The sequence below is a fragment of the Ambystoma mexicanum genome, chromosome 5p (genome assembly GCF_040938575.1).
Source record: "Ambystoma mexicanum isolate Mex_15411 chromosome 5p, UKY_AmexF1_1, whole genome shotgun sequence".
In the NCBI taxonomy this organism is placed as follows: Eukaryota; Metazoa; Chordata; class Amphibia; order Caudata; family Ambystomatidae; genus Ambystoma; species Ambystoma mexicanum.
Genome location: NC_090930.1, coordinates 1369220845 through 1369248566, shown reverse-complemented (window position 1 = coordinate 1369248566; position 27722 = coordinate 1369220845). Strand labels below are relative to the sequence as shown.

Here is a 27722-nt window from a genome sequence, read left to right as displayed (position 1 = left end):
GTAAAAAGTTCTAAATTAGAACAGGCCGGGGTCTGGGACAGGAAACCCAGTCATTCATGTATGCAGGGAGCCCTTTGTCTGAAAAAATAGAGCATAACAATACTCTGTTCAGTGAAAAGTTAGTTAGAAGTCTGAAGCAAAGTCAACCATAGAGATTCACTTACATGCTTAATTGGTCATCTGAATGGGAGAACCCATCAATAGGAAGTTTGAGAGGATAAGTAAGCAGAGGGTCTTGTAGTAGTGCAGGGCTTGAACACTATAAATGAAAGTCCAAAGAAAAAGGAACATGTGAGAAAGTCAGGGTGAGGATAGCAATGTGGATGGAGTAAAGTGGGTTCAGCAGAACCCAAAAGTAATATGGCTTACCTAACGTAGTGCAGCGTTGCAGACAGGAGGCAGGAGACCGGCAGGTAATCCTGTTCCTCCTACAACGCCGCCGCCATTATGTACTATTTGTTAGCATGACGTCATCATGCGCATGCGCGTGATACGTCATTATTGGAGCTGCTGTCGAAAGCGCGAAGCAAGTATGCGCAAATAAATGGCATTAGCCCGTGACCGAAACGGATGATGCCATTATGGGGAAAGAGAGAATAATAGGGAGAGGTAAAGGTGAGTGACCACCAGCCCGGGAGTGTTTACACTGTGACATCATCACGCACACCCGTGCATGATGCCACTTGCAAACACACCGTGGGCATGGGAAGAAGCATTTTAGGCGAAAGGTAGCGCCATGTAAAAAAATGCCTAGAGATTGTCCATGCAGTTGCATGGAAAGATAACATGTCACAATACTATACTCAAGGTAGAGCTAAAATAGGTATGTCTAGAGCAGCAACTAAGGGAAGGCAAAGGCCGAGGGAGGCGTAGGATCGAGGAGCATCCGCCAAGGTATTTAAGAGGAGCTCACTGCATGTGATGACGTGATGTCAATCGGTATTTGTATAATAGATGTCATTAGTCGTCTGAAAAAACACAAAGTCAAACTATATAAATATAAGGGGTTGCAGAACCCAATTAGGAAAAGTAGAGAGGGTCAATGTTAGATGATAAACTAAAGGAGACTCTCAGGTTTGACATAGTCCAGAACTGGAAAAGACATCAATTCAGAAAGCATGGTAATGGTCACAACAAAGGTCTTAACCAACGAATATGTTTGTTATAAGGTACCTTGATACATAGTCCGTTAGGTCACATCTTAACAACATGTCTTTAGCCATAAAAGGCAATCTGAATGCACAAACAGCGCTTTTGTCTAACTTTGTATGTCCCCAAAACATAGGATAAATCACTGCCCACAGTTGTGGTTCACATACTCATAATTCGGTTATATTCTACTTAACAGAGAATCCTCATCTGTGGAAATGTCAGATGTTTCTACATGAAATCATTAAGCTAGTGAACATTTTCGACCAGTATAACCTTAAGGTGGATGTCAACAAACTGCCCATTGGAATGGTTCACAGTCTTTAAGTTAGGATCTGGTCTTCTCAACTGTCATTAGTTAGTGAAGTATATGCCTATTATTCCCATGGAGCAATCCAGGTAATAGGAAAAGAAAAAGGAAGAAACAGTATATCCTTGGATAAATGGGCCTAGCTAGTAGTCCTCATTGAGCCCAAGAGGGGCCATTGCATCTAGCCTATGTATCCAGTACAGTTCCTTTTGTGCCAATAGTTTTGGTAAGTCACCACCTCGTTGGAGGGGATGTACCACTTCCAGTACTGCAAATCTCAACTGTGAGATGTTGTGCTTATTGTCTCTAAAATGCCTGAAAACAGGTGATTTGACATTTTTAGTTCTGATCTGAGATTTATGTTCGGTCCACCTTTCCTTAGCTTTTCTACTGGTTTTCCCGACATAATATTTCCCACAAGGGAATCTGATAGTGTAGATAACGTTTTTGGAATCGCAAATAGCAAAGTTTTTTAAGGGAATCTTGTTGCCATTATTCGGGTGTCTGATGTAATTGCTTTTTATGATGTTTGAGCAATGCTGACAATTTAAGCATGGAAAAGTGCCATTTTTTAATTTTGTCAATACCCTTTGGGTGGATTTCTTAGGTCTTTCCGCTTTAATTAGCTTATCTCTAAAGTTCCTTCCTCTTTTATACGCTAACATTGGAGGAGCTGGAAAAAGGCGGTTGAGATTGGGATCTGATTTGATCAGGTCCCAATTCTTCGTGATGATCTGTTTGACTTGGTAACTTGGATCCTACGCCTCCCTCGGCCTTTGCCTTCCCTTAGTTGCTGCTCTAGACATACATATTTTAGCTATACCTTGAGTATAGTATTGTGACATGTTATCTTTCCATGGACAATCTCTAGGCATTTTTTTTACATGGTGCTACCTTTCGCCTAAGATGCTTCTTCCCATGCACACGGTGTGTTTGCAAGTGGCGTCATGCACGCGTGTGCGTGATGACGTCACAGTGTAAACACTCCCGGGCTGGTGGTCACTCACCTTTACCTCTCCCTATTATTCTCTCCTTCCCCATAATGGCATCATCCGTTTCGGACACGGGCTAATGCCATTTATTTGCGCATACTTGCTTCACGCTTTCACAGCAGCTCCAATAATGACGTATCACATGCATGCGCATGATGACGTCATGCTAACAAATAGTACATAATGGCGGCAGCGTTGTAGGAGGAACAGGATTACCTGCCGGTCTCCTGCCTCCTGTCTGCAAAGCTGCACTACGTTAGGTAAACCATATTACTTTTGGGTTCTGCTGAACCCACTTTACTCCATCCGCATTGGTTTCCTCACCCTGACTTTCTCACATGTTCCTTTTTCTTTGGACTTTCATTTATAGTGTTCAAGCCCTGCACTACTACAAGACCCTCTGCTTACTTATCCTCTCAAACTTCCTATTGGGTTCTCTCATTTAGATGACCAATTAAGCATGTAAGTGAATCTCTATGGTTGTCTTTGCTTCAGACTTCTAACTAACTTTTGACTGAACAGAGTATTGTTATGCTCTATTTTTTCAGACAAAGGGTTCCCTGCATACATGAATGACTGGGTTTCCTGTCCCAGACCCCGGCCTGTTCTAATTTAGAACTTTTTACATAAAACACACAAGGTTAGATTTTTCTCTCTCCTTTTTTCTATTTTGCATACTTTCGGGGTATATTAGTTCCTATTCTCAATTGTTTTGGGATCCACATACCACTAATTAGGGAATTTATTTTATTAAACAATTAATATCTGCTTTCTTTATTAAAAGATATATGAATAAGTATATGTTTGTTGTTAGTTATTCATCTGTACTCAGTAAACCTCATACATGTTAACGGTCTAGAGATTGAATTTCTGTACAAGATCGCGGGACCACTTTCTTTGTTGAGTCACAATGACATTTGGTTAATGTTTTCATTTGGATTTATACATTACTCTAATTTAAATATTGTGCATATCTTTTCCTAGAATCATTGTTTTGCCCCTGATGAAGAGTGTCTGTTTCACTCGAAACACGTTGGGCCTACCACAGCTCCACCACCAAGAATAAAAAATGAAGACTGGTTCTTGTGACCTTAAACGATTGAATGTTGTCTTTTATTAAGAATTTGTTGCTTTCACACTAACACGACTTGTATTAAGACTTTAATGCATAGAGTTACTTTACTATTCTTTCTATAAACGTTGGTCTGGTTATCCAGATATTAGAAAGTGTGCAGGGGACGTAAGTTCCTAAATTGGGAACTTATTTTTGTTCCACTGCCGCATTATTGCCATTCGCTGTGGGACTTCCCTCTTCTCTATTTTTGTCCGGTATGTGATGCTCATAAAGAACACCACTTCATCATCTGTTTGGTCTTCCCTAAACATATCGTCATTAGTGATTTCAGTCAATCTGTACTCTTCTTCGAGAGCTATTACTGTCCTCCAGTGTCTACACTCATTATGCATTCCTTCAAGCATTGCCATTTCCCTTCGTACTATAGCTGCTTCTAAGTCTATAGGGATATTCTGTCCCCCCTCTTCGTCCATCGGTATCTGTGGTCTAAACAAAAACTCATCAGGTATCCTCACAATTTTCCCACTAGGCCAGGTAGCCATGTCAGTAAAAGGCTCACCCCATATATGAAAACCTTTGGCTCTACTGGAACGTCTCACAGAGCTGCTTGCCCTGTGAACGCTAGTATAAATTCGCCCATGTTTAAATAGTGTATTCCTGCAGTGGAACACACTATCCCTTGGTCGGTAAAAGAAATCGTCATGTTAAGTTTCATCATCAAATCTATTCCCAAAATGTTAATTGGTGTCTGCCGTGAATATAACAAAGGAACAGACATGTCACACTCTCCTATAGAGACTGGTAAGTCATCAGTAAAAGGAACTCGACTTGTAGCTCCAGAGAACCCTTGAGCATTCATGGCAATTCCCAACATTGGATATTTTCCCTCTTGTATACATGAACAAGTAGCCCCAGTGTCTACTAGAAAAGAAAAAGATTTGCCTCCTATTGTCACATTGACCGTTGGTTTCTCTTGGGGGTCTGATGCCACAGATAGTACTGAATACATCAAGTCACCCTGTGAGCTGTCCTATTATGGGTGCAGGCATATCCCTGTACCTGTGAAAGGAGTTACTCCTACCACCGTGCACCTCCTATTCTAAGTGTCAGTAGTTGTCCCGTGTTTGCATACTGTTGTGTCTGCATAGGGGCCTGTTGCGACTGCAATGGTGGTGGATTAATTTGCACTTGCTCTTGGTGCTGCGCTTGTTGCATTTGTAGCACTTGTGTCTGATACACTGCCTGATCTTAGGCAAACCCTTCCCTAGTTTGTGTGCTATATGGTGGAGGATAAGCTGCCCCCCCTCTTGTAAATTGTCCATTCTGTACATTCCCTTGGCTCCCACATACGCGTGCAATATGCCCTGTCATCCCACAAGTCATGCCACAACCAGGGGGAACCCGTCTAACTAGTCCCCCTTAGTTAAATCCTCCCTGGGTGTTTTGGTTCTCATTCTGTGTATTCTGAAACCCACCTTGATTATTTTGGAATCCACCCCTTCCTCTAAAGCCCATACATCCACCTCGTGGCACAAACCCATATACTCCTTGGAACGCACAGGCGCTGATTATTTGCCTGTGATGCACCCACTGTTTTCTGCACTCCCAATCCTCCTCTGCTTGTCAATAACGCCCCTTCTATGGCATATTTTGACAATTTCTTCTGAACTAACTTGGCATCCTCATTTTTCTGGCCTCGTCTTTCTTCTTATTCTTCTCTTGTAGTAACCGACAGATTGCACTATTGTCAGCTATATTTCAGCCCACGGTTTGGCTTCCATTCCCACCTGTTTCTTCATTTGCTTCTGCACCGGCTGGTGCAAACCCTGACATAAAATGCGGTAAAATAATGCCATTATTTTTTCCCCCAGATCCTGTATTTCAAGGTGCCACCACTATTGAATATCCTGAATGTAAGCAAAAGGGTCTTCATCTTCCTTCATCTTAAGAATCATAATTGCACCCATATCTGATGTATCAGGATATTGAGTGGCCTCCAAACATCTGCTCTACAATTATTAAAGGGCCCTCCATCATGCGCTGTGTTTTGTGCTGTCAGACTCAACTACCCTGCTCTCCTTCATATATTATCTGCTCCCTCACCAAGAATACCTGGCAGGAGACCCTTAATGTCCCCTATGGCCAGTGTATTTCCTCCTGTCATTTTTTCTAACACGTATATCCATTTCCCAGCGCCCAATGTCAAACTCGGGAGCTTACACCTTAAGTTATCCTTTTCCATCTGTGGCCATGGAATATACTGCGGCCTTGCTCCCCCCTTTATCCAATAAGGGAAACTGCTTAAACCCCAACCCACAGTCGTCCCCCATCATCAGCCTCTCCATGGCAGCGACGATCGTTCCTGACATCTACTTGATGGTAACAATCTTAATCTACTCACATATGGTGGCAATTCTCCCTTTTTACTATACGAACGTCCTCAGGGACGCTCTGGGTATGGTATGGTATCTGGCGTTCTGTCTGTAGATTGTTCCAAATCTGACTATCTCACTTCTTTATCTAACTGCAGACTTCCTTCGGGGGCGCATGCTCTTCCTCCTTCTCTCCCTAGAAAATATTCTCTTTTTTCGTCTGACATATCTTGTCCCCAAGAAGTATGACTACCCTCCCCTTCACCCTGGTCTAGGTTCAGTCTGCTTAAGGACAAGGGTCTATGCTCAAGATAAAACATAGTTTCTTCTTCATTTCATGATTGGAATGTTGGGAATGCATCCCCTTTCCCTCGACTTCCATGACTTCCCATGACTTCCATAGTTGTTGCTTCCTTTCAATTCTTGATAGGCCTTATCGATCCTATCCCTGATGCTTCCTATATCAAAATGTTTCTCTTCCAATATTACTCTAGATGCCCCTAACATTAATGCCTTTATCAGAAGGAACTCTTCTATTCTGTCCCATCGTATTGCTGGACTTGGCCGTATTGGCTCCTTTCGAATAAGGCTAAACTCAGAATCCCACTGTCTCCTTTTTCGTTCTAATTCGATCTAGTTCCCTTTGTTTTCTCGCCTCCCGTTTAATTCTGTCTTCCTCTTGCCTTTGTTCTTCCGTTCTTACTCCTACCCTTCTTTCTTCCTCCTCTCTTCATCTCTGTATTCTTTTGTCCCTTCATTTCTGTGCTTCCTCCTCTTCTCTCTTTCTTTCTCTTCTATCCCTGTCTGCTATCGCTCTCTGTCTATTATCATATGTTCTTTGCTCCTCTGCTCTTTCTTCTTTCTTTTGTTGCTCCTCCTGATACATCTGCTCTCGCTGCTCCCTACTCTTTCTTCTATGCTTGTCTTCCTTCAATCTCTTTTCCCGTTCCCTGTCTTTTCTATCCTGTTCATCCTTGTCTTCCCTTTGCCTAACTTCCTCGATACTTTTCCCAGCTAGCTTGAATAATATCTGTTCTCCCATCCATTCCTTCTGCACGAGCGTTACCTCGTCAGCTTTGTCCTTTTCTCCTTTCCATCTCTTAATCTCTCTTTCTATTTCTGTTGACACATTCGATCGCTCATTCTTCTCTTCAATGTCTTGTATGATCCTAAAGATCTCCTCTTTTCTCTCATTCTCCTCTGAACTATCGTCACTGCTATAAGCGTGTGGTTCATATATCGGATTGCTATACCCTGCAGCCGCTTTCAGTTCCTTTAAAGGATACAACCCTACTTCTTCCGCACTTACACCTTTCACTTCAGGCGAGGTAAGGGGAGCTGAAGGCTGGACACCTTCCTCCTTATACTGGCTAAGCATCCAATCCTCAGACGGCTGATCTTTCCTTTCATCCTGGTACATCTTCCAAAGCTCTAAGATAGCCAACCTTTTCTCTAATTTCTTTTCTGTGCATGCAGCTTCCAAATATGTGGTCATGTGTTGCAATACTGCCTTTGAAAGTGATCCCCCTTGTGGCCATGGCATGGACATCTTATCTGCTGTGCCTTTTACCTATTACGCACTGTACTGTTTAAGCTTGGGCATGTGCTTTGGCAGTGTCTTACATAAGTGCATCACAGGAGCGTCTCCCATTGTGGCAAGTCTCAATTGACTGTCAATACTTACCAGACTGTATGAAATACTCTCACCACCTTTTTTAATGCTTTTGAAAACAACAAATATGAGCTTAACAACAATCACTGCTCAAAACATCTACCTCTTCAATTAACTATGTCTACCTCCCTATGGTACCAATCACTTCACTAGATAGCCACTATAGCTCATTTAGCTTCATCTCAACTTCTTTCACACCTTTTTTGACACCTTTACTCAATACATATACATAAACCAGTCGACTCTACACATCAATAAATATACTCAGTGATCACACTTCTTCTCTTTTGCCTCTGACGTATACCCTGTACAGGGTTTAAATCGTCTCCTTATGTGAACCTGTTCACATGTAGCCTATCTGACTCCCGCTGGAGTGTGAGACAACTTCTTCCGTAGCTCTCTTGAGCCAGGATTCTAGGTGTTTCTATCTCCTTACACAATATTTCCAGTTACTTAAACTTTATCACAACCCCATCCCTTTAATTTGCCATTCCCCTTAGTCTACTCACCATTCGTCTGTCAATCAACTCAGGGCCTTCAGTATTGTCTCCTCCTCCAACTGACCACTTTGCCTTCCGTCCGCAGTGTGGCCATTGAAACCGTATAGGGATTTTGTCAAATTTGCCCACCGTCTCGATTCTACTTGCAAGTTTTCTATTTGGCCTCTCCCCACAGGAAATCCTGGAATCTTCCGGCTAGATGACGGAGGATGTCCGATCGTCAGAAATACTGGAGCAAACCTGGTTTAGATCTTTTTTCAACCATCCCACACCGCTACCATGTGAACATATGGTCCTTTTTGGGTAAAGTGTCATGCAGTGGATGGGAGGCATTCTTACAGCATATAACGGACCCAACTCAGGAAGATGGCAAAATATTCTTCTGTTTTAATATCAATTATCTAAAACAGGGAGTTACAAGAGACATCAACGGACATCACACAAGCTCTCAAACATTATGCATAAAGAACACACATATTCTAGAAGTTCATCAAACGTGATGTCATACTACGTGACAAATAAGAAAAACCAATGAGGGATTATAATTGGTTCAAGGGGAATATCTAAATATACTTGCTATAAGGAGTTGGGTTGTGATTGGATATCTACTGTTAGGTGAACAGTGTATGGCCTCCTCAATAGTGTTGAAGTCATCTTCAACACTATTAAGTACACAGTATCTCATTGGCTCTCAAACTATAAGGCCCTTTGTTATAGGGCCTCCTACAATTGGTTGGCACGCTCGTGCCAGTCTGGAACATTCAGTTCACGGGGCAGCACGTAAACTCATACCTAGGTGCTAGGAGGTGGACATGACTTTGCCTCCCCACCCAAATAGCCCCACGTCCCTCATCACCCATGAGTTCTGCCATGAAGATTGTCTTTGAACTTGGCCTTGCAATGTATTCTCGTCCCTGGGAATATAAGGGAGGGTGGGCACTCTCTTATCATAGTTCTGGAAGGCTATGCCCAACACTACTTCCATCGTTGACTCACGTGACAGTAAACTACGATCTGGTCCATTTTGCAGTAATTAAATATCTTGACTGAATAAAACTTGCTATGCATGCTGTTCTTTCTTTGCATCTTAACAAGAAACATTTCAGCTTCTCACGTTTGCTGCCTTGAGAATAGATAACCGGTCTTTGGCCTGCTTCAAGTTTGATAACAGGGCAAACAGCTTCACTGTTGAAGTCCATGATCTACAGCATAATTCTTTGCTGCGACTCTGCTCTTGATCCTTCTTTCTCTGTGGGTCTGAGCTTACTAAAGTTGTGACATCGATGTCCACATACTATACAATGGCGTCTTCGCCTGCAGTCTATTCACCACGTATAGCCAGCTTCTATGATCACTTAATCTACTTGCATTTCTGCATCTACACAGTTAATAAACAACTTTTATTTTCTGCAACGTTCTTCGCATGCACAATCTTCTTTTCACATATGAAAGTTTACTTGATTCTTTACTTTGTCATCAGTTACTATAAGATCCATATATTCTCTTCTTCAGCCAGTCTTCTGAAGGCATGAAGCTCATCTCTTGTGACATCACTAGCTCCTTTTCATATTCCTTTGGGGATTTCCTCCCTGCGATTGTCATCTCTTCAGGAGTACATCTGATAGGGTTTTCTTAGTGGGTATCTTTTCACAGAGATTCGCTGTGGAATGGTCACAATTGCTGGTGTCAAACATGGCACCATTTCAGGCTTCCAACATGCAGGTAGTAGGGGGGCGGGACTTCTGCAGAGGCATTTGGCTGTTCCTCTACAATAGTGAAGAGCTAAGTGGTATCTAAAGGCTTACACTTTTAGTTGAAAATAAGAACCACCTGAGATATGGAAGCCAAAGGTGTTCCTTTTACCATATTTAGTATGTTGGTTGGCAGGTTGTGTGCCATCTCAAACTGCACTCTAATTTGATCAGGTTCTGCGATCAGTGAGGTCAGCTGGGGCATTTGCCCATCAGGTCAATGCTGCTCAGGCAATCAATGGCATGTGCCAGAGTATCCGGGCAGGGACCAAAATCACTAGTTGTTTCTGCCAGAAATCTACTGCAGTTTCTCCAACTCTCCTTGACCTCTTTTGAATTCAATTGCAAGTAAGTGGTTGAAGGTCACATTTTGTGAAGAACATTCTCCCTGTCCCTCAGTTACTTGACATTGATGTTTCAATACTGTCATTCTGCATTCAGTCTTTCATATTTGAAGTCATTTTAAATGTGTGACATATGCTTTACAGGGGAACATGCCGCACACAATCAAAAGCCAAAAGTAAATCCCCCTCCCCTCCGGCCTGGTTTTGAAATAGCTCTAGGACTTTTCTCTCGGGAAAGGTAAAGATTGGCCTAAAGGAAAGGGAAGAGGAGCATAATGACAGTGAAAGAAAAGGATTTTGAGGGGGTAGTATGGGCAATCCAACAACTCTGCAATCTCAAATTTGTAGTTTCTCTGGACCCTTACTTGCACAGATCTCTGCCATAGCTCCTTGGAAAGCTTTACATAAAAGCAGAGAATAAACAATGACACAAGACACTAGAAATGAAGGTACCAGTCCAAATGAAAAGAGATCAAGAGATCTGTCACCCCAGAGGCATGGATCAAGTAGAGTGCTCACATCCTTCAAACAGTCACAGGCGTAGATGTTCTTACCCCTGTTCAAAGATTATGGCTAAATCATGACATGAGAGTCTTGACTGTTTCCCACAGAGAGGGGTTTATTGTCCCTTGGCCTATGATAAATAACTTCTGAAAAGAATCATGCATTCCCTCACAGGTGTGGAGTTTTTGTCTAATTTTAGAGGCTGTCCTTCCAATGATAGGGAGGAGCTGCTGCTTCTGCCTATCTCCCACATGGTGTGAACAGGGGGTTTCCTGGAGTCAGGAAGGAGTCACCTCTCTGAGAAACAGCTATTTGCACAAAATGGAAGGGTGATGATGAGGTGGAGGGTCTGTCTTTCTAGAACAAGGTGGGATTGTGACTGATTGTTTACTCAAATATTTAGACAATTTGGTATGATTTCTAGGATGAGTGTCCAAACTGTGTTTGCCTAGTTTTGAAGCTATTTCTAAAAGCTGTCTAGTGATCTATGTTTTTGCGATGTGGGCTCATTTTGATCAACTGGTCATTTTCAAATAATCCTAAAATGTCTTAAATATGTGACTATTTCTAGGAATATCACTGGAACTTAAAATGTCTCATTGCACTCAGCTTGATTTGGCACATGCAAAATTGATTGTCACAATTAGATTTGGACTTTCAGTTGGCTATTGTGAATACCTGCCATTGTTTTTAGAGAGATATGCATTAATTAACTTCCGAAGATTGACTCTGAACACCATTTTCCGGAGTCTTATAACAAGGAAGTCCTTTTGTTTCTTGTACTGCATCAGTGACTCGGGGTAAATGTAACTTTTTCAAAATGTGACGTCTTACATGAGACCTATCTATCCTAGTATGAATATTTGCAAATAGTTGAGTTCTACCTGGATCATTATTAAAAGAATTCAATTGCAAGTAAGTGGTTGTAGGTCAAATTTTGTGAAGAACATTCTCCCTGTCCCTCAGTTACTTGACAGTGATGTTTCAATACTGACATTCTGCATTCAGTCTTTCATATTTGAAGTAATGTTAAATGTGTGACATATGCTTTACAGGGGATCTGTAGAGCATATATTTGTTTGTGTAATTTGGATTGTAGCTTATTTAATGTTGCTGTTGTTTTTATTTCAGGGGCATTTATGATCCCATTCCTCATCTTGCTAGTGCTGGAGGGAATCCCACTGCTCCACCTTGAATTTGCAATTGGGCAACGCCTAAGGAAAGGAAGTGTGGGTGTCTGGAGCACAATACATCCATGTCTAAAAGGAGTTGGTAAGTTATGTTAATGACCAATGATGAAAACTAAAGTTCAAATCAGAATCCTCAGAAGAAAATATTTCTAATTACAATAAAGCTCATTCTAATTAAATACTTTAGAGTAGTAGTAACATGCATATTTTATGGTTTGATTTAATTAATTGTAGAGTAACCACTGAAAGTCTGCTTCTCACCAGCACTGCATGAATTGCAACATAATCTTTTTTCATTTTTATTGTGAAATATAATAAAATAAATAACCTTTTAACACATATCACATTTAGCCTAGAGCAAAGGTTTGATAACAAATGTGCAATTACAAGCCACAAAAAAAGGTCAGCATGTAATTTCAAATAACAAGGATTCATAAGATATAAATCATTAAAATCAACTTGATTCATATAATTATGATTTGCCTTAAACATTCCTAAATGTTAACACCATAATTAGGTCATTTGAATTAAGTTTAATTCCCAATAAGAATTGCTTTGATATCTAACCAAATTTTGTGATGGTTTTATAAGTGTAAAATCATGTCCCTCCATTAGCCTTAGCCAGAGCTGTTCTGAAGTCATTGGCATTACGTCTTGTTCCCCATATGATAAGCAATATCTAGTGTGTAAAGGTGTCAGGTTATTACAACTGGTGATAAGATGCTTACAGGTTTCAAGAAGAGGTAGGCCACACAGTCTGCAACTCTGCAGCTCTTTGTTAATTCCTTCTTGAGTCCATATACCTTCCCTAGTTTCAGCAATATTGAATTTGTACTTCATATATTCCCTTCCCAAGAAGTGGTTGAGGAAGGCCTTTAAATAGTTCGGAATTAAGTAATGATACAAAATATAAGGAATACAATCTCTGCTGTGGGATACTGTGGCTAGATCAATGATATGTTGTTCTCTACCTACATTCTCCATAATAATTTAGCCGTGGTTTTAAAGATAGAGATATATCCTGCATCCTAATGTCATTGATCTAACACCATTTATATCGCTCTTTTAGTATCATGTCAATAATAGGTGGAGGACTTTATTGCCTCCACATGATCAGTCCAGTAATGAGTGAGTTTCTGCTTTGATCAGCTTCCAGTACAAGTTTAAGCATTTTTCTCAATATATGTGTCTCAATGGAACAGATTCCCAATTGTATTAGTAGATAGTTAACTGGTAATGATTTAGGCATGCTTATCAGGTGTGAGGAGCCAGGAATGAGACGTGGACACAGAGGGCTAATAGTTTTGGCTATAAACTTTTAGTCAAAATAAAAGGGGTTTGGAAAAATGCCTTGATGTTCCTATTCTAGGAGGTGTTTCCCTACCTCGACCAAAATTAAGGGTCTTTCCATTGTCAAGATGTCCAAAGCAAATATGTGCTGTGTCTGAAATACTATTCTGGCCCTCATATAAAAAAAGGTAATTCTAAGGTTAAAATGTCTTTTGAAAAGTAACAACACGCCAGAAAGCCTGAGGAACCACAAAAAAACATTTTTACAACAAACAACTAGTGGAAAGGAGACGCGAATATAAAAGAGTTCTGAGGATAGCAAAAAAAAAAACAATCAACACCAGAAGAAAATGCAAAAGTCAAAGATCTGAAAACAGAGTATAAGGCATGGGTAAGAGTTCATCGAAATAAACTCTATCAAATGGACGCAGAGGACATCACAAAAGTTCTAATCACGCATAATGCGAGAGACTTCTGGTCCCTGTTGAGAGCCATTGAAGCCCCACAAGAAGACTCAATGCCAAATAACATCAACCAGTACACCTGGGAAAATCACGAAAGTGTTCAAACCCGTCATGATTGGAGACACAGAAGATATTCAGCATAACACCATGAATTGGATTAACCTCGAAAACAAAGAAGACATCTTGGAGGTAATCAAAAAGCTGAAAAACTCCAGGGCTCCTGGACCTGACGGTATCAGTAATTTTGAACGAAAGGCGCGCCCCGAGGAAACGGCTGATTTGCTAAGTGTAATCTTTCGGCAATGTGCAGACACGAGATCTTTGCCAACATCATGGACAACTGCGACGATAATTCCAACCTATAAAAAAGGGGACAAAAAGGATCCCCACAACTTCCGGCCGATAGCCTTGCTTGATGCCATGGGAAAGGTCTACGGATCCTTACTTCTAAAGAAATTCCAAACCTGGGCCGCTTCAGCAAACTGTAACGATCACCTACAAACAGGCTTTAAGAAAAACGCTGGGACAGCTGGAAACATCTTGATATTCAGTATCTTGAAAAGTAAAGTCTTACAACACAGCCAATGCCTCTTTGTCGTGTTCGTAGATTTGACGCAAGCGTTCAACCGCATTGAAAGACATCGTCTGTGGAAGAAACTAAAAGACTGGAACTGTCCAGAAGATATCGTAGCTCCAATTCATGCCCTACATTATAACACTTCGATGAGGGTGCGCCTAAGTCGAGAAGGAGACTTATCGGCAGAAATTCCAATCACACGTGGAGTCAAACAGGGATGCCCGCTGGCCTCAGCTTTATTCCTGGCCTATATAGGGGACCTCCAAGAGAGTGCGGGTCGATTCGTGCATTCCCTCCAAAAATTGGAGATGCAATGATTGGATGACTTCTCTATGCCGACGATCTCACATTATTCGACCAAACACCAATCGGACTTCAGCGGCAACTCAATGGCCTTCTACATTACACAGACGTAAATGTCCTTGAGATTAACAAGGAAAAGACAAGAGAAAAAATATGGCATTTGGGAGAATCAAAAATTGAAACAGTCCAAACCTTCAAATACTTAGGAGTACAACTGGACAGCTCCAAATATGAAACCACCATGCAATCAGTTCTCTATGGAAAGATCAAAAAACTAGCGACCCAGGCAAAAGTAATAGATAGAAAATTCGGCAAGTTTTCTTTAACTCCAACAATAAATTTCTATAAAATGAAGGTGGTGCCCGCCGTGAGGTACGGCACTGAAGCAATGCCGACAATCCCAAAGAACCTCTGGCTTAAATTAGAAGCCTTATTCTGGAGACGGGTGCTTAAGTTGCCGAATTCTACATCAGGAGTCGCAATAAGGTGTGAATTGAGTCTCCAATCACTTGAGTGCACTGTGAGTTGCAACTCAATAATGCTGTACAGGAAGTGCAGAATGGAAGACAGCAACGCAATATTCAAAATGATCAAGCGTGAGATGGACACAGGTAAATGTGAGATGTTGACAAATTGGCAAAAGGAAAACACATTTTTACTTGACACCATTGCCTCAGAAGAAGAAGAGCTCATACGTAATCCATGCAGAGTTCTGCACAAAATCAAAGAGCTAGACTGGGCCAAGATGACTGAAATAGTGTACAGACAAAAACTGACCTCACATCTACATTTCAATTCAAAAAAATTGAACGAACTGCAAAACTACATTAAGAAATTTCCAAATAGGTGGGCACGTAATCTAATACTAAGAGCACGCCTAAACTTAATAGAAACCAACGAAATGTTTTACATCTGAGCTCTCGCACAATCATCAAGTTGCCGCTTCTGTCACGACACATCGCCTCAACAACAAGAAACAATTTGCATCTTCTGATGGTTTCTCCAATGCTACTTATCACAAGTGGCAGGAACAGACATACTGCTACAGGAAGAAACCTGGTGGAGCAGGTACACAGGAGGTGACAGAATCCACTGGCAAATCGCGGCAGCAAAACTACTGCAACATATTGTGAACAATCTGCTGAATGGAAACCAGCGACTTGTCCGAAACGGTTCTTCAACAATATTTAAACAATAAACTTAACAAAGTTGTTGATTCAAGTTAACTCAGACAAAACATGGTTGGATTATTCTATTGTAAAAATCCTTTAAAATAAAAAAAAGAAAGTACAATTAAAAAGGAAAAGGCATTACTCCAACACAAAGGTTCCCAATCGGTAAAGTTCACAGTTCCAAAGGATTACTCCCTTCCCCAGGTTTTTCTTCACAATACTTTAAACCCCTAAGGGTATCAGTCTTCCTTGGATTTCTATTGATCAACCAAAACAATTTGTATATTAAACAATTTGAGTGTTAGTCTCCATTTCAAGGATAACTGGTGTACTCCCCAGCCAGGTTTTTTTTCCACTTGAATGTAATATTTTCTCACAATCTTGGCTTTGCCTGGTGTCTTCTCCTACCAGGTGTTCCTCGTGTGATTTACTTTACACACTTACCAATTTGCCCTTGCCTGATAAACTCTCCTTCCAGGGCTTTCTCATGTACTTCATTTAACAAACTTGCCTGGTATACTTTCCTGACAGGGCTTTCTCATATGCTTTACTTGCAAACTTGACTTTGCCTGGTATACTCTCCTACCAGCACTTTCTCATTTGCTTCACTGATAAACTTGACTTTGCCTGGTAGACTCTCCTGCCAGGACTTTATAATATGCTTCACTTGTAAACTTGAGTTTGTCTTGTATACTCTCCTGCCAGGACGTTCTCATCTGTTTCACTTAATACACTTTTAAACTTGACTGTGCCTGGTATACTCTCCTGCCAGGGCTTTTAATGTGACTTGCTTTGCAAACTTGATTACTTGATTCACAAAAGTGCCTGGCAGCGGATTCAAAACCTAATATCTGCCTATTTGCATAACGACTTGGCTCCCCTCTTTTCCAATCTCGGTTGTGCTTTATTTTCTCCCTGGGGTACCTCGGCCTGATACTCTTGTTCACTTAGGGTTTCCCATGACCGGCTGGTCATTCAGCACCCGTCTCTCCACCTGCATACCTGTTTCTCTTGTGTGCAGTGCTCGGGGAGAGGTGCTTCCTCCTGTCCAATCTGTAGTATTTAGGAACCTTCTGTGGTTGGCAGTTTCTCTGCTGCTTGCTTCTCGTTCAGTTCTCCACCTGTGTCTGGGTTCTTGGGTGTGGCTGTCTCTGCCGCTTGTTTCTCACTCGTTTATCCACCTGTGTTTAGATGCGGCTGTCTGTGCCGCTCCACCCACATCCGAGTTCTCAAGCGCAGCTATGTCTGCCGCTTGTTTCTTGCTCAGTTCTCTGCCCATGTTTGAGTGCCTGGATGTGGCTGTCTTTGACGCTTGTTACTTGTTCGGCTCCCAAACCACATCTGGGTGCTCGAGGGTGGCTGTCTCTGCTGCTTGTGTCTCGCCTGGTATGTGCCTGGTATACTCTCCTGCCAGGGCTTTTAATGTGACTTGCTTTGCAAACTTGATTACTTGATTCACAAAAGTGCTTGGCAGCGGATTCAAAACCTAATATCTGCCTATTTGCATAACGACTTGGCTCCCCTCTTTTCCAATCTCGGTTGTGCTTTATTTTCTCCCCTGGGGTACCTCGGCCTGATACTCTTGTTCACTTAGGGTTTCCCATGACCGGCTGGTCATTCAGCACCCGTCTCTCCACCTGCATACCTGTTTCTCTTGTGTGCAGTGCTCGGGGAGAGGTGCTTCCTCCTGTCCAATCTGTAGTATTTAGGAACCTTCTGTGGTTGGCAGTTTCTCTGCTGCTTGCTTCTCGTTCAGTTCTCCACCTGTGTCTGGGTTCTTGGGTGTGGCTGTCTCTGCCGCTTGTTTCTCACTCGTTTATCCACCTGTGTTTAGATGCGGCTGTCTGTGCTGCTCCACCCACATCCGAGTTCTCAAGCGCAGCTATGTTTGCCGCTTGTTTCTTGCTCAGTTCTCTGCCCATGTTTGAGTGCCTGGATGTGGCTGTCTTTGACGCTTGTTACTTGTTCGGCTCCCAAACCACATCTGGGTGCTCGAGGGTGGCTGTCTATGCTGCTTGTGTCTCGCCCAGGGATTTAATTCTCCTGCCAGAGACAAACCGGGGCATTAACTGTAGGTTGTTTTGGGTAGTGTGTCCTGGAAGTCCTCCTCCTCGGATCTTCCTCTCACTCTTGTATTCCTCCCTCTCATTATCAGCTTCATGGGACTCCTCCAGGCAGCTTCTCTCCCAGTCATGCTGGATGTGGCTTTTAAATGTCCCGGCACCCATCAATTGTTCATAACTACTAGACCACATTCATGGATCTTCATTCTTCTTTTTAGCTTTCTCGTCACAGTACTTTCACATGCATGGAAATGGTAGGCAGTTCTGGGTAACCTATGCACAGAGCAGTTTCCATGGGTGGATGAAGGGGTCATGACAATATGCCATTAAGGCACTGTACCTACCTACAATGGGTGGATAGGTGATATCACAACTTAGTGCTTCTATTAGGTCAGCTTAATATAGATTGAATAAAGTTGGGGCAAGAACACATCCTTGTTTAAGCCCTCTGTATGTAGATATAGGGTTAGTAAGTTCTTAATAGGAAAAGGGGGATACCATGTTGTTAAAATGGATTTCTGAACTCTGACCTGGTGGGCAGAGGTTCAGAAGGCCAGCCTAGTTTCTTGGAACAGGGTAACCTTCTGGACAAGCCAAAGCAATCAAGGTAGCATTGGCGGAGGTACAAGACTAGGTCCCAGCAGGGGTGAGAGTGATTGAGGGCCCTCAATGAGCAAACACAGCAACAGCACCACACATTACTCCCAGTCAGGTGTATATCAAAAATACATATACATGTATTAAAGGCCTTTTAAGACAAACACAAGATGAAACCACAGCAATATTAACAAAACTAACACAACCGATACTAGGAAACATATATACGGTATCTATTAGTCTAAAGCAATATTAAACAAGTATAGATCCACAACCTGTAACAGAAGCGGGTCAGACATTGCAAATATACTTTAGGCAGTTCTTCAGCACTCAAACCCTAACTAATAGGCAGTCCAAACCCTACAAAGTGTGCAGCCTTGTGCTCAAAAGTATGTTCAGCGTGGCAGCATTCGACCACGCATTAGAGCACAAAACAGTCCTTCTTCAAGGGGCTGTAGTGGCTCATGAAGGTGGGTGAGGTGATGAAGAATAAAGTTCCACTATTCAAGGAGGACCTCCACAAGAGGGCACAGTGATTTCCAGGAATCGGGAATAGGATTGTAGCACAGGCTACCTTCACAAAGGAGAGTGGCCCTCAGGGGACACTTGTGCGTGAAGGTCTATGGATTTGCCAGGGGCCACCGGTAAGTGTTGTAAGTAATCACCTACCCTTGACGCAGTCTGGACCAAACTTCGCCAGTTCAGTTCTATTGCAGGTTCAAATCCCGCAGTTGTGTGTCCCTCTGGCTTTCAGGGGCTGCATTCCGGGACCTCAGTCTGTGGCGGGACAGTGGCATTTTCTGCACTTCTTGAGAAGGATCAGGCCAGTTCCACTGCAGCTCATCTTAAGGCACAGGGGGGCACAGCAGCAGGTCACACACAAAGCTTGTCACCACAGCAGGGGGACATGGGTGCTGCGTAGGCTTGGGTTCGGGTGGATTCTCCTAATTCCAGACCTAGGAATGCTAGATGTATGAAACTTGGCAGAAGAGTGCCTTTTTCCAAGAGTTTATGGTTTCCAAAGAATCAAGTCGAAACTCAAGACAGCAGTGATTCCAAAGCAAAGGTCCTGTACAAGCTGGTCAGTTCACTGGGCGGTCCAGGAACACTTCCGAAGGGGCTTGTTTGCAGGTTAAGCAGGAGTTGCAGAGCGTAGTTAGTCCCACTAATTCAATAGGTCGAAGCATCCTTGCAGGCATTCAATGATCAATCAAAAACAGGGTCTCTGGCGGCACAACATCAGTGTCAGGGTGCCAAACCTTCCAGTGAGTCACCAGTGGTTTCACGGATCTGCTTCTTCGGTTCAGGATACTTGGCTCCTTTAATGAGTTTGGTGTGAACTCGGGGATGGGCCTAGAATGGGTGTAGGGTGCCTTCTCTTATCCATGGTTTGCTTTGCTCCAAAACAAAAGGCATCCAATGGGGAATCTGCTCAAATTCAACCATCACAGATGTGGACCAATCACAGACCATGGTGGTTCCAGTCATTCCCAGTACATCAGACATCCTGGCACCCAGGATGTGTGTTGGAACTAGACAGTCCAGCCCACATCCTGGGCGCATACACACAAGTCATGCAGAAGCCCGCAAAAGTCTTGGTCTCCGCGGAAGCCTGCATGATCAAATAAGGAATTTCCCAGGTTGGCTCGACCTGGGGAAAGCAAAGGGACAAGATGGCCAAAGGACATAACAAAGGACCTTGTGGCATGGCCATTTGGGGCACTGGCCAGTGTCTTGGGCCAAACACGGTAAACATGGTTTTGGACCATAGAAAAGAGTCAAACATGCTTTAAAAGTAACTGCTGCCACCATCTCTGCCCTGGGCACACTTGTACATTCACAGAAAATCATTTGAGGGTGACAAGGGCCTTAAAAATGAATAAGGGATCCCACCGCAATATACTGTAAGGTACATTGTGCACTGATCAAATGTTTCCAACAAATGGCAACAAAGTGAAAGACTAAGGCAAACAAAGTATCCCAGTACTGACAGTCAGAAGGGCATGTCAGTTTTCCCTTAACAAAATTAGCAAAAGCCCAACAGAGTACAGCATAAGGCTGGGCTCCACTGGAAAACGTCAGGCTAGGATGTTCAGACAAAAGCAAAAAATTTGGGAGTTCACAACTGGAGGGAAAATTACCCATAACTGGAAATCTTTCCTAACACTCGCCCCTCCGAGACCAAGGACAGGGGGAACTAATACACCACTGGATGAGCTTCTTGTTCAGGTCGACTAAACATTCTGGACAACCCAGCAGCATTGCTATTTTGGACACCTGGCTAATGCTCAATAGTGAAGTCAAACCCTTGCAGGCTTATGGACCACATGATCAACTTTGGATTCTCTCCCTTCATGTTCATGAGCCACTTTAAGGGATTATGGTCAGTTTTCACAGTGAAGTGTGTCCCATAGAGGTAGGGTCTCAGCTTCCTTAGGGCCCACACAACAGAGAAATATTATTTCTCTACTGTGGACCACCTGAGCTCTCTGTCCTTAAGCTGGCAACTGATTAATCCAATCGGGTGTTCCTTGCCTTTCCCCTCTATCTGTGATAGTACAGCTCCTATCCCAGTGTCAGGGGTATCTTTCTGCACAATAAAAGGTATTTTGTAGTCAGGGGCCCTGAGAATAGGGGCCTGGCACAGGGAGTCTTTTAAGCCATTGCAGGCATTCCCACAATCCTCAGACCAAGAGACCTTCTTGGGTTTCTTTGGAGTTGTGAGAACAGTCAGAGGGGTAGCTGTGGTACCATAGTCTGCCATGAAGTGTCTGTAATACCCAGTGAGACCTAGAAAGTCTCTCACTTGATTTTGAGTAGTGGGGGTAGGCCAGTCTTGTACTGCTTGTACTTTACTGGGTAGAGACTGAATCCCTCTTCCACCTACTTCATGCCCCAGATGGCAGTAGGATTGACCACTGAACCTTGACCAATCTTGCACTTGCTGGCCTTTATGGTCAAGTGGGCCTTTTGAAAAGCCTGCAACACATTTCTAAGGTGTTTCACACGATCCTCCCAGGTGGCACTGAAAACTGCTATATCATCCAGATATGCAAAAGAGAATTCATCCAACCCGTTAAGGACATGATTCACAAACCTCTGAAAAGTGGCAGGTGCATTTTTCAATCCAAATGATATTACCCTGAACTGGTAAATATCGTCTGGAGTTAAGAATGCTGTCTTCTCCTTTGCATGTTCTGCTAGGGCTATTTGCCAATACTCTGCAGTGAGGTCAAATGTGCTGAGGTACTTGGAAGCACCGAAGGCAACCACCAGCTCATCAGTTCTAGGCAAGGGGTGAGCATCTGTTTTGGTGACAGCATTCAGAGCCCTGTAGTCCACAAAGAACCTCAGCTCAGAGGTTCTTTGGTACTAGGACCACAGGTCTGTACCAAGGACTACTGGAGGGCTCAATCACCCCAAGATCCAACATCTTGTTGACCTAGTCTTGATGTAGGATCTTACCATATCTGACGTTCCGTACCCTCTACATTTGGTAGGTACACTATCTCCTGTGTCAATGTCATGTTTGCACCAAGGTGTCAAACCAGGAGCTAGGGAAAACAAGTGGGAGAATTGGCTCAGCAAATTCCTCACCTCATCTTGCTGAACAGAAATTATGTGAGGACCACTTTGACAGTTGCAATGGAGCTATCTGAAGTACTGCCCTGGAACAGGTCAGGAAGGGGTTGCGATTCCTCTTCCTCTACATCTGATGCCAAGAGCAGTGCAGCATTTTCAACTCTAGGGATGAAAGCCTTCAGCCTATTCACATGGAACACTTTTGGAGCCTGTCCGGCCCTTCCAATGTCCACTAAATAGTTTACCTCACCCAGTGGCTCCACTACTGGGTAAGGGCCTGACCATATAAAGCTGTTAAGCTCTAAGCCTTATAGGGTTCATGATCAGGACTTGTTGGCCTCGTGTAAAGTTGATAAGGGAAGCCTTCTGGTCATACCAGTGTTTCACCACAGCTTGCCCAGCCTTCAAATTATCATTGGCCTGAGCCATCAGAAGGACCATTCTCTTCCTTAGACCTAGCACATAGGTAGTGATAGGGGGAGTAGGCATCTCCCACTCCTCCTTGACTGTAGCCAAGGATTCTCTAACAGGGTGACCAAAAAGAAGCTTGAAGGGGCTGAAACCAACCCCCTCTTGAGGTACCTCTCTGTAGGCAAAAAGTAAGCATGGAAGAAGGAGATCACATTTTATCCTCATGCATTTGAGGGTTCGATTGAACCTCTCAACCAAGCCATTGGTTTGTGGATGGTATGCTGAGGAAAACCTATAAGTGACTCCATACTCCTTCCACATTTGATTTATTTTATTTTGTTTATTTTTGCATTTTTAAAGCGCTCACACAGCCCGCGGGCATTGAGGCGCTGTTTCAGGATTGTTTGTTTTTTAGTTGCGTAATTGTTTTTTTTTGCCCTAGTTGCGTATTTATAACACACTTAAATACCCAGAGATTTCTAAGCGTGGACCCGGGGATCAAACCTGTGTTGCTATGTGTTGACTTGCTTCCAAGGCGAGTACGTTGCCGCTGAGTTATCCTCCCAGGACATGGCTTGCATGTACTTGGCAATAAAGTTGCTGTCCCTATCAGACAAAACTTCTTTAGGGAATCCAACCCTAGTGAATATGCCAAGCAAAGCTTTCGCAACTGACTTGGCAGTTACTGTTTTTAATGGGATGGCCTCAGTGTACCTGGTAGCATGTTCAACCAGCACCAGGATAAACCTACTGCCTGAGGATGTTCGAGGGTCAAGGGGACCAACAATGTCAATCCCTACCCTCTCAAATGGTACCCCCACAACTGGGAGTGATACCAATGGAGCCTGGATTGTTGTGCCACTCTTCCCAGATAACTGGCATGTGGTACAACACCTGCAGTGACTTTCTACCTGGACCCCCATCTTGGGCCAGTAGAAGTGCATGGCTAACCTTTGCTTAATTCTCTTGATGCCAAGGTGACCAGCAAGGGTGACTTCATGTGCCAGCTGCAGGAGGCAGGGCCTTACATCAGGGGGAACCACCAACCTCCTATGGTCTCCTTCTGTAGACTGTGGGCTCACTGTGCAGGAGGCCACCTTCCCAATAAATCATGTGCTTCCCAGAAGGTTCACCCTCAAGCTGGGTGGGAGCAGGCCTGTCTCCTTAGGCCTTCCAAAGATGGGCACTCACGTTGGCCCTTACTAAACTCAGCCCTGTCAGAACCACCTTGAATCAATAAACATTGGAGTTCAGGATGGACATGTGGGTTGAGAATTTCAGGCAACACCTCTTCCTCAACAGGTTCAGGTGTTTGGCAAACTACCTCCACCTCAGTGGTAGGTGAGTTAGGGGGAATATTGTCTTTCCCTCTCTTGTCTTTCTTGACTCCTTTAGCCTTGTGTTTCCCCTTTGGCTTGGGCATTGCCTTGTTCTTGGCAGCCCTTGTTTGTGACCTTGTGCATGGTCTCTCTGCCGTGTCAGCCACAAGACCTAAGTCTTGGAGATCATTCCCCAGCTGGACCTTACCTGGGACTTGCATCTGGATGCTCACTGGAATCCTGACCATTGTACCATTGATAGTTAGATTTACAGGCATTACTGGGAATTTGAAAGGAGGGCCATCAGCTAACTTGGTGGGCATCAGAGGAGCTCTGGCAAGCTCTTCCTGGTTTACCAAAGTGGAATCCACCACAGTTCTGCTGGCCCCACTATCCCTAAGGATAGGAGTATCTACTCCATTGATTAGCACACTGTCCTTAAAGTAGTGATTGGTGTTATCTGGAATGCTAGCATAAGCCTCTGAGACTTTAGGCTAAGATCCCAGGGAAACTAGGACTACCTCACATTCCACTGGGAAAAGAGTCTGAGAAGAAGGATGCTCCTGTGATCTCTTCCTCCTCATAGGAGGGGAAGGCCAGACTCACAGAGTGGACCCCCAAGGTTCTTACCTCTACTGGGTCTTGGGACATAGGGAGGTTTACTATAACCAGAGTTCTGTCTGGGAGGATAACTCCCAATACCCTGAACATTCTCTTGGGACTTAACCTTGTTTTTCTTTTAGTGGCCTTTTTGGGAGGACGTTTTATCAGATACCTCACCCTCCTTATCTTTGTTTTTTTTGCCCTCCACCTGCTTACCAGGAGTAGTCTTGTCTGTATGGGATACTCTGTGTGACACCCACAAATCTGCTGCAATGGCTAGCTTCTTATGATCTCTCTCCTTAGAATCAGCCAAGTGCGGCTTAAGCTCAGGGAAACAAGATGGAACATTATGTTCAAGCATGACCAAACATATCATAACCTCAAAGGTGGTGACCTTATAGCCTTCAACCACGCCAGTCAAGTTTTTCAAGGAATCAGTAACATAGGGCACCCAAGTGTTACCTTCTTTCTTTTTTACTCTCTAGAATCTCTTCAAGTATTGAGCAGGAGTCTTCCCAAACTTTAATATGAGAGTTTGCTTCAATCAAAAGTCTATTCTGTCAGCCTTTGACATTTCCATAATGGTACTGCACCCAGAATGGGGTAGTCGACTGAGCAACCATGCAATCTTGTTAGCATCCACAACTTCTTGTACTCCACAGGCATTTTCAAATGCAGTTAGCCATGCTGTGATGTCATTTCTTTCATCATACATACTGAGCAGATTTATAGGAAACCATGGATGAGGGGAGAGCCCAGATCCATTTCCAGATCCTTCAGAGGAGCTAGTTGTAGCCTGAATCTTGGCCAGCTCCAACTGGTGATCCCTGTCCTTTTTATTCTGCTTGCTCAACTCTCAGCTTGGCCATGTTGAACTCAAGCTCTAGATGCTTAAACTGCAGCTCTTGCCTCTTGAATTCAAGCATTGCTTCAGCATCAGAGCCAAAAGATAAATCTTAGGACTCTTCTATATCCCTGTGTTCATGGCCTTCATGCATGAGGGCAGCAACAGTTCTGCTAGCACTGACAGTGAGAGCAGCCTCACCACCTTCTGCACCTTAATATGAAGTTATGGCATCAAGTTGATCCTCTTTCCAATCCATGATTCTTTGGATCATTTCAACCTTGGTACCTTGAGCGGATAGGCCTTCTTGGTACACAACATTTTCAGTGTTTCTGATTTGGTGCATTCAAAGTTATATTAGATAATGTTTCCATGTTCTAAGATAGGTTGTTAGCCTTACAGTTACGTTTCTACTAAGAACACTATGTGTGTCCTGGGTAAGTGTGATCTGGGTATCTTAACCAGTGCGCAACACTGGGTACCCTCTATCCTATCCCACCGCTGTACACCAATTTGTTAAGATGGGTTTCTGAACACTTGTTGGCAGAGGTTCAGAAGGCCATCCTATTTTCTTGCAACAGGGTAACCTTCTGGACAAGCCAGACCAATCCAGGTAGCATTGGCACCGGTCAAGACTAGGTCTCAGCAGGGGTGAGGGTGAGCAAGGGCCCTCAGTGAGCACACACAGCAACAGCACCACAAATTACTCCCAGTCTGCTGTATATCAAAAATACATATACATTTATTAAAGTCCTTTTAAGTCAAACACAAAATGAAACCACAGCATTATTAATAAAACTAACACAACCAATACTAGGAAACATATATACCGTATCTATTAGGCTAAAACAATATTAAACACATATAGATCCAAAACCTATAACAGAAGAGGATCAGACAGTGCAAATATACTTTAGGCAGTTCTTCAGCAATCAAACCCTAACTAATAGGCAGTCCAATCCCTATGTAGTGTCGAGCCTTGTGCTCAAAAGTGTGTTCTGCGCGGCAGCTCTCGACCATGCGTTAGAGCACAAAACGGGCCTTGTTCAAGGGGCTGTAGTGGCTCAGGAAGGTTGGTGAGGTGATGAAGAATAAACTTCAACTATTCAAGGAGGACCGCCACAAGAGGGCAGAGTGATTTCCAGGAATCAGGAATAGGATTGTAGCACAGGCTACCTTCACAAAGGAGAGTGGCCCTCAGGGGACACTTGTGCATAAAAGTCTATGGATGCACCAGGGGCCACCGGTAAGTGTTGCTAGTACTCACTAACCCTCGACGCAGTCTGGATCAAACTTCACCAGTCAAGTCCAGTTCGCTTGCAGGTTCAAGTCCCGCAGTTGTGCGTCTCTCTGGCTTTCAGGGGATGTGTTCCGGGACCTCAATCCGTGGTGGGACAGTGGTGTTTTCTCTGCTTCGGTAGAAGGGTTCAGGCCAGTTCCAATGCAGCTCGTCTTAGGGCACAAGGGGCACAGCAGCAGGGCACCCACAAAGCTTGTCACCACAGCATGGCAACACGGGTACCACATAGGCTCGGGTTTGGGTGGACTCTACTAATTCCAGACCTAGGAATGCTAGGTGTACGAAACCCGATGGTAGAGTGCCTTCTACCAAGAGCTTACGGTTCCCAAAGGCTCAAGTTGAAACTCAAGACGGCGGCAGTTCCAAGGCAAAGGTCCCATACGAGCTGGTCAGTTCACTGGGTGGTCCAGGAACACTTTCGAAGGGGCTTGTTTGCAGGTTAAGCAGGAGGTGCCGAGAGTAGTTAGTCCCACTACTCCAACGGGTCGAAGTGCCCTTGCATGCCTTCTATGATAGATCAGAAACATGGGCTCCGACCGGACAACAGTGGGGTCAGGGTGCCAAACCTTCCAGTGGGTCACCAGGGTTTCCACAGATCTTCTTTGGTTCAGGATATCGACCTGAGGAAGGCAAAGGGACACGATGGCCAAAGGACAGAACAAAGGACCTTGTGGCATGGCCATTCTAGGAACTGGCCACTGTCCTTGGCCAAATGCGTTAAACACGGTTTTGGACCGTAGAAAAGAGTCAACAATGCTTTAAAAGGAACTGCTGCTACCAGCTCTGTCCTGGTCACACTTGTACATTAACAAAAAAAACCTTTGATGGTGTGTAGGGCCTTAAAATTAAAAAGAGACCCCCAGTTCACTGTACTTTAAGGTGCATTGGGCACTGATAAAATAGTACCATCAAATGGCACCAAAGTGAAAGACTAAGAGAAACAAAGTCTCCCAGTATTATCAGTCAGAAGGGCATGTCAGTTTCCCCTTAACAAAATGAGCAAAAGCCCAGCAGAGTACAGCATAAGGCTCGGCCCCACTGGAAAAAGTCAAGCTAGAATGTTCAGACAAAAGCAAAAAGTTGGAGGGTTCACAACTTGCAGGAAAATGACCCATTACTGCAAATCTTTCCTAACACATGTCTCATCCGATGATCTTTCAGCCCTCTGGCGGTCACCTCCCCTCATCTGATCCTCCCTCATATAGCCACCCCCAGGGTCATGATCAGGCAGTGGCTGCAGTTCTCTGATCACATGGGGAGGGGTTACCCCCAGGGAAGGAGTGATGACATCATCAGATTCATCACAAAGGGCTGTAAGGCAAAGGTTTCCAAGTTGAG

At 43.7% G+C, this 27722-nt stretch overlaps 1 protein-coding gene across 2 annotated transcripts in view; it reads left to right on the top strand.

Annotated features, from left to right (window-relative positions):
* SLC6A19 (solute carrier family 6 member 19) overlaps positions 1–27722 on the top strand; it is a 791726-nt gene that overhangs the window by 105986 nt on the left and 658018 nt on the right. For both annotated transcript variants that reach the window (XM_069613782.1, XM_069613781.1), the window contains exon 2: positions 11801–11941. In XM_069613782.1, coding sequence (XP_069469883.1) covers positions 11809–11941 — 133 coding nt within the window. In that variant the 5' untranslated portion in view covers positions 11801–11808. The remainder of the gene's footprint in view (positions 1–11800; positions 11942–27722) is intronic.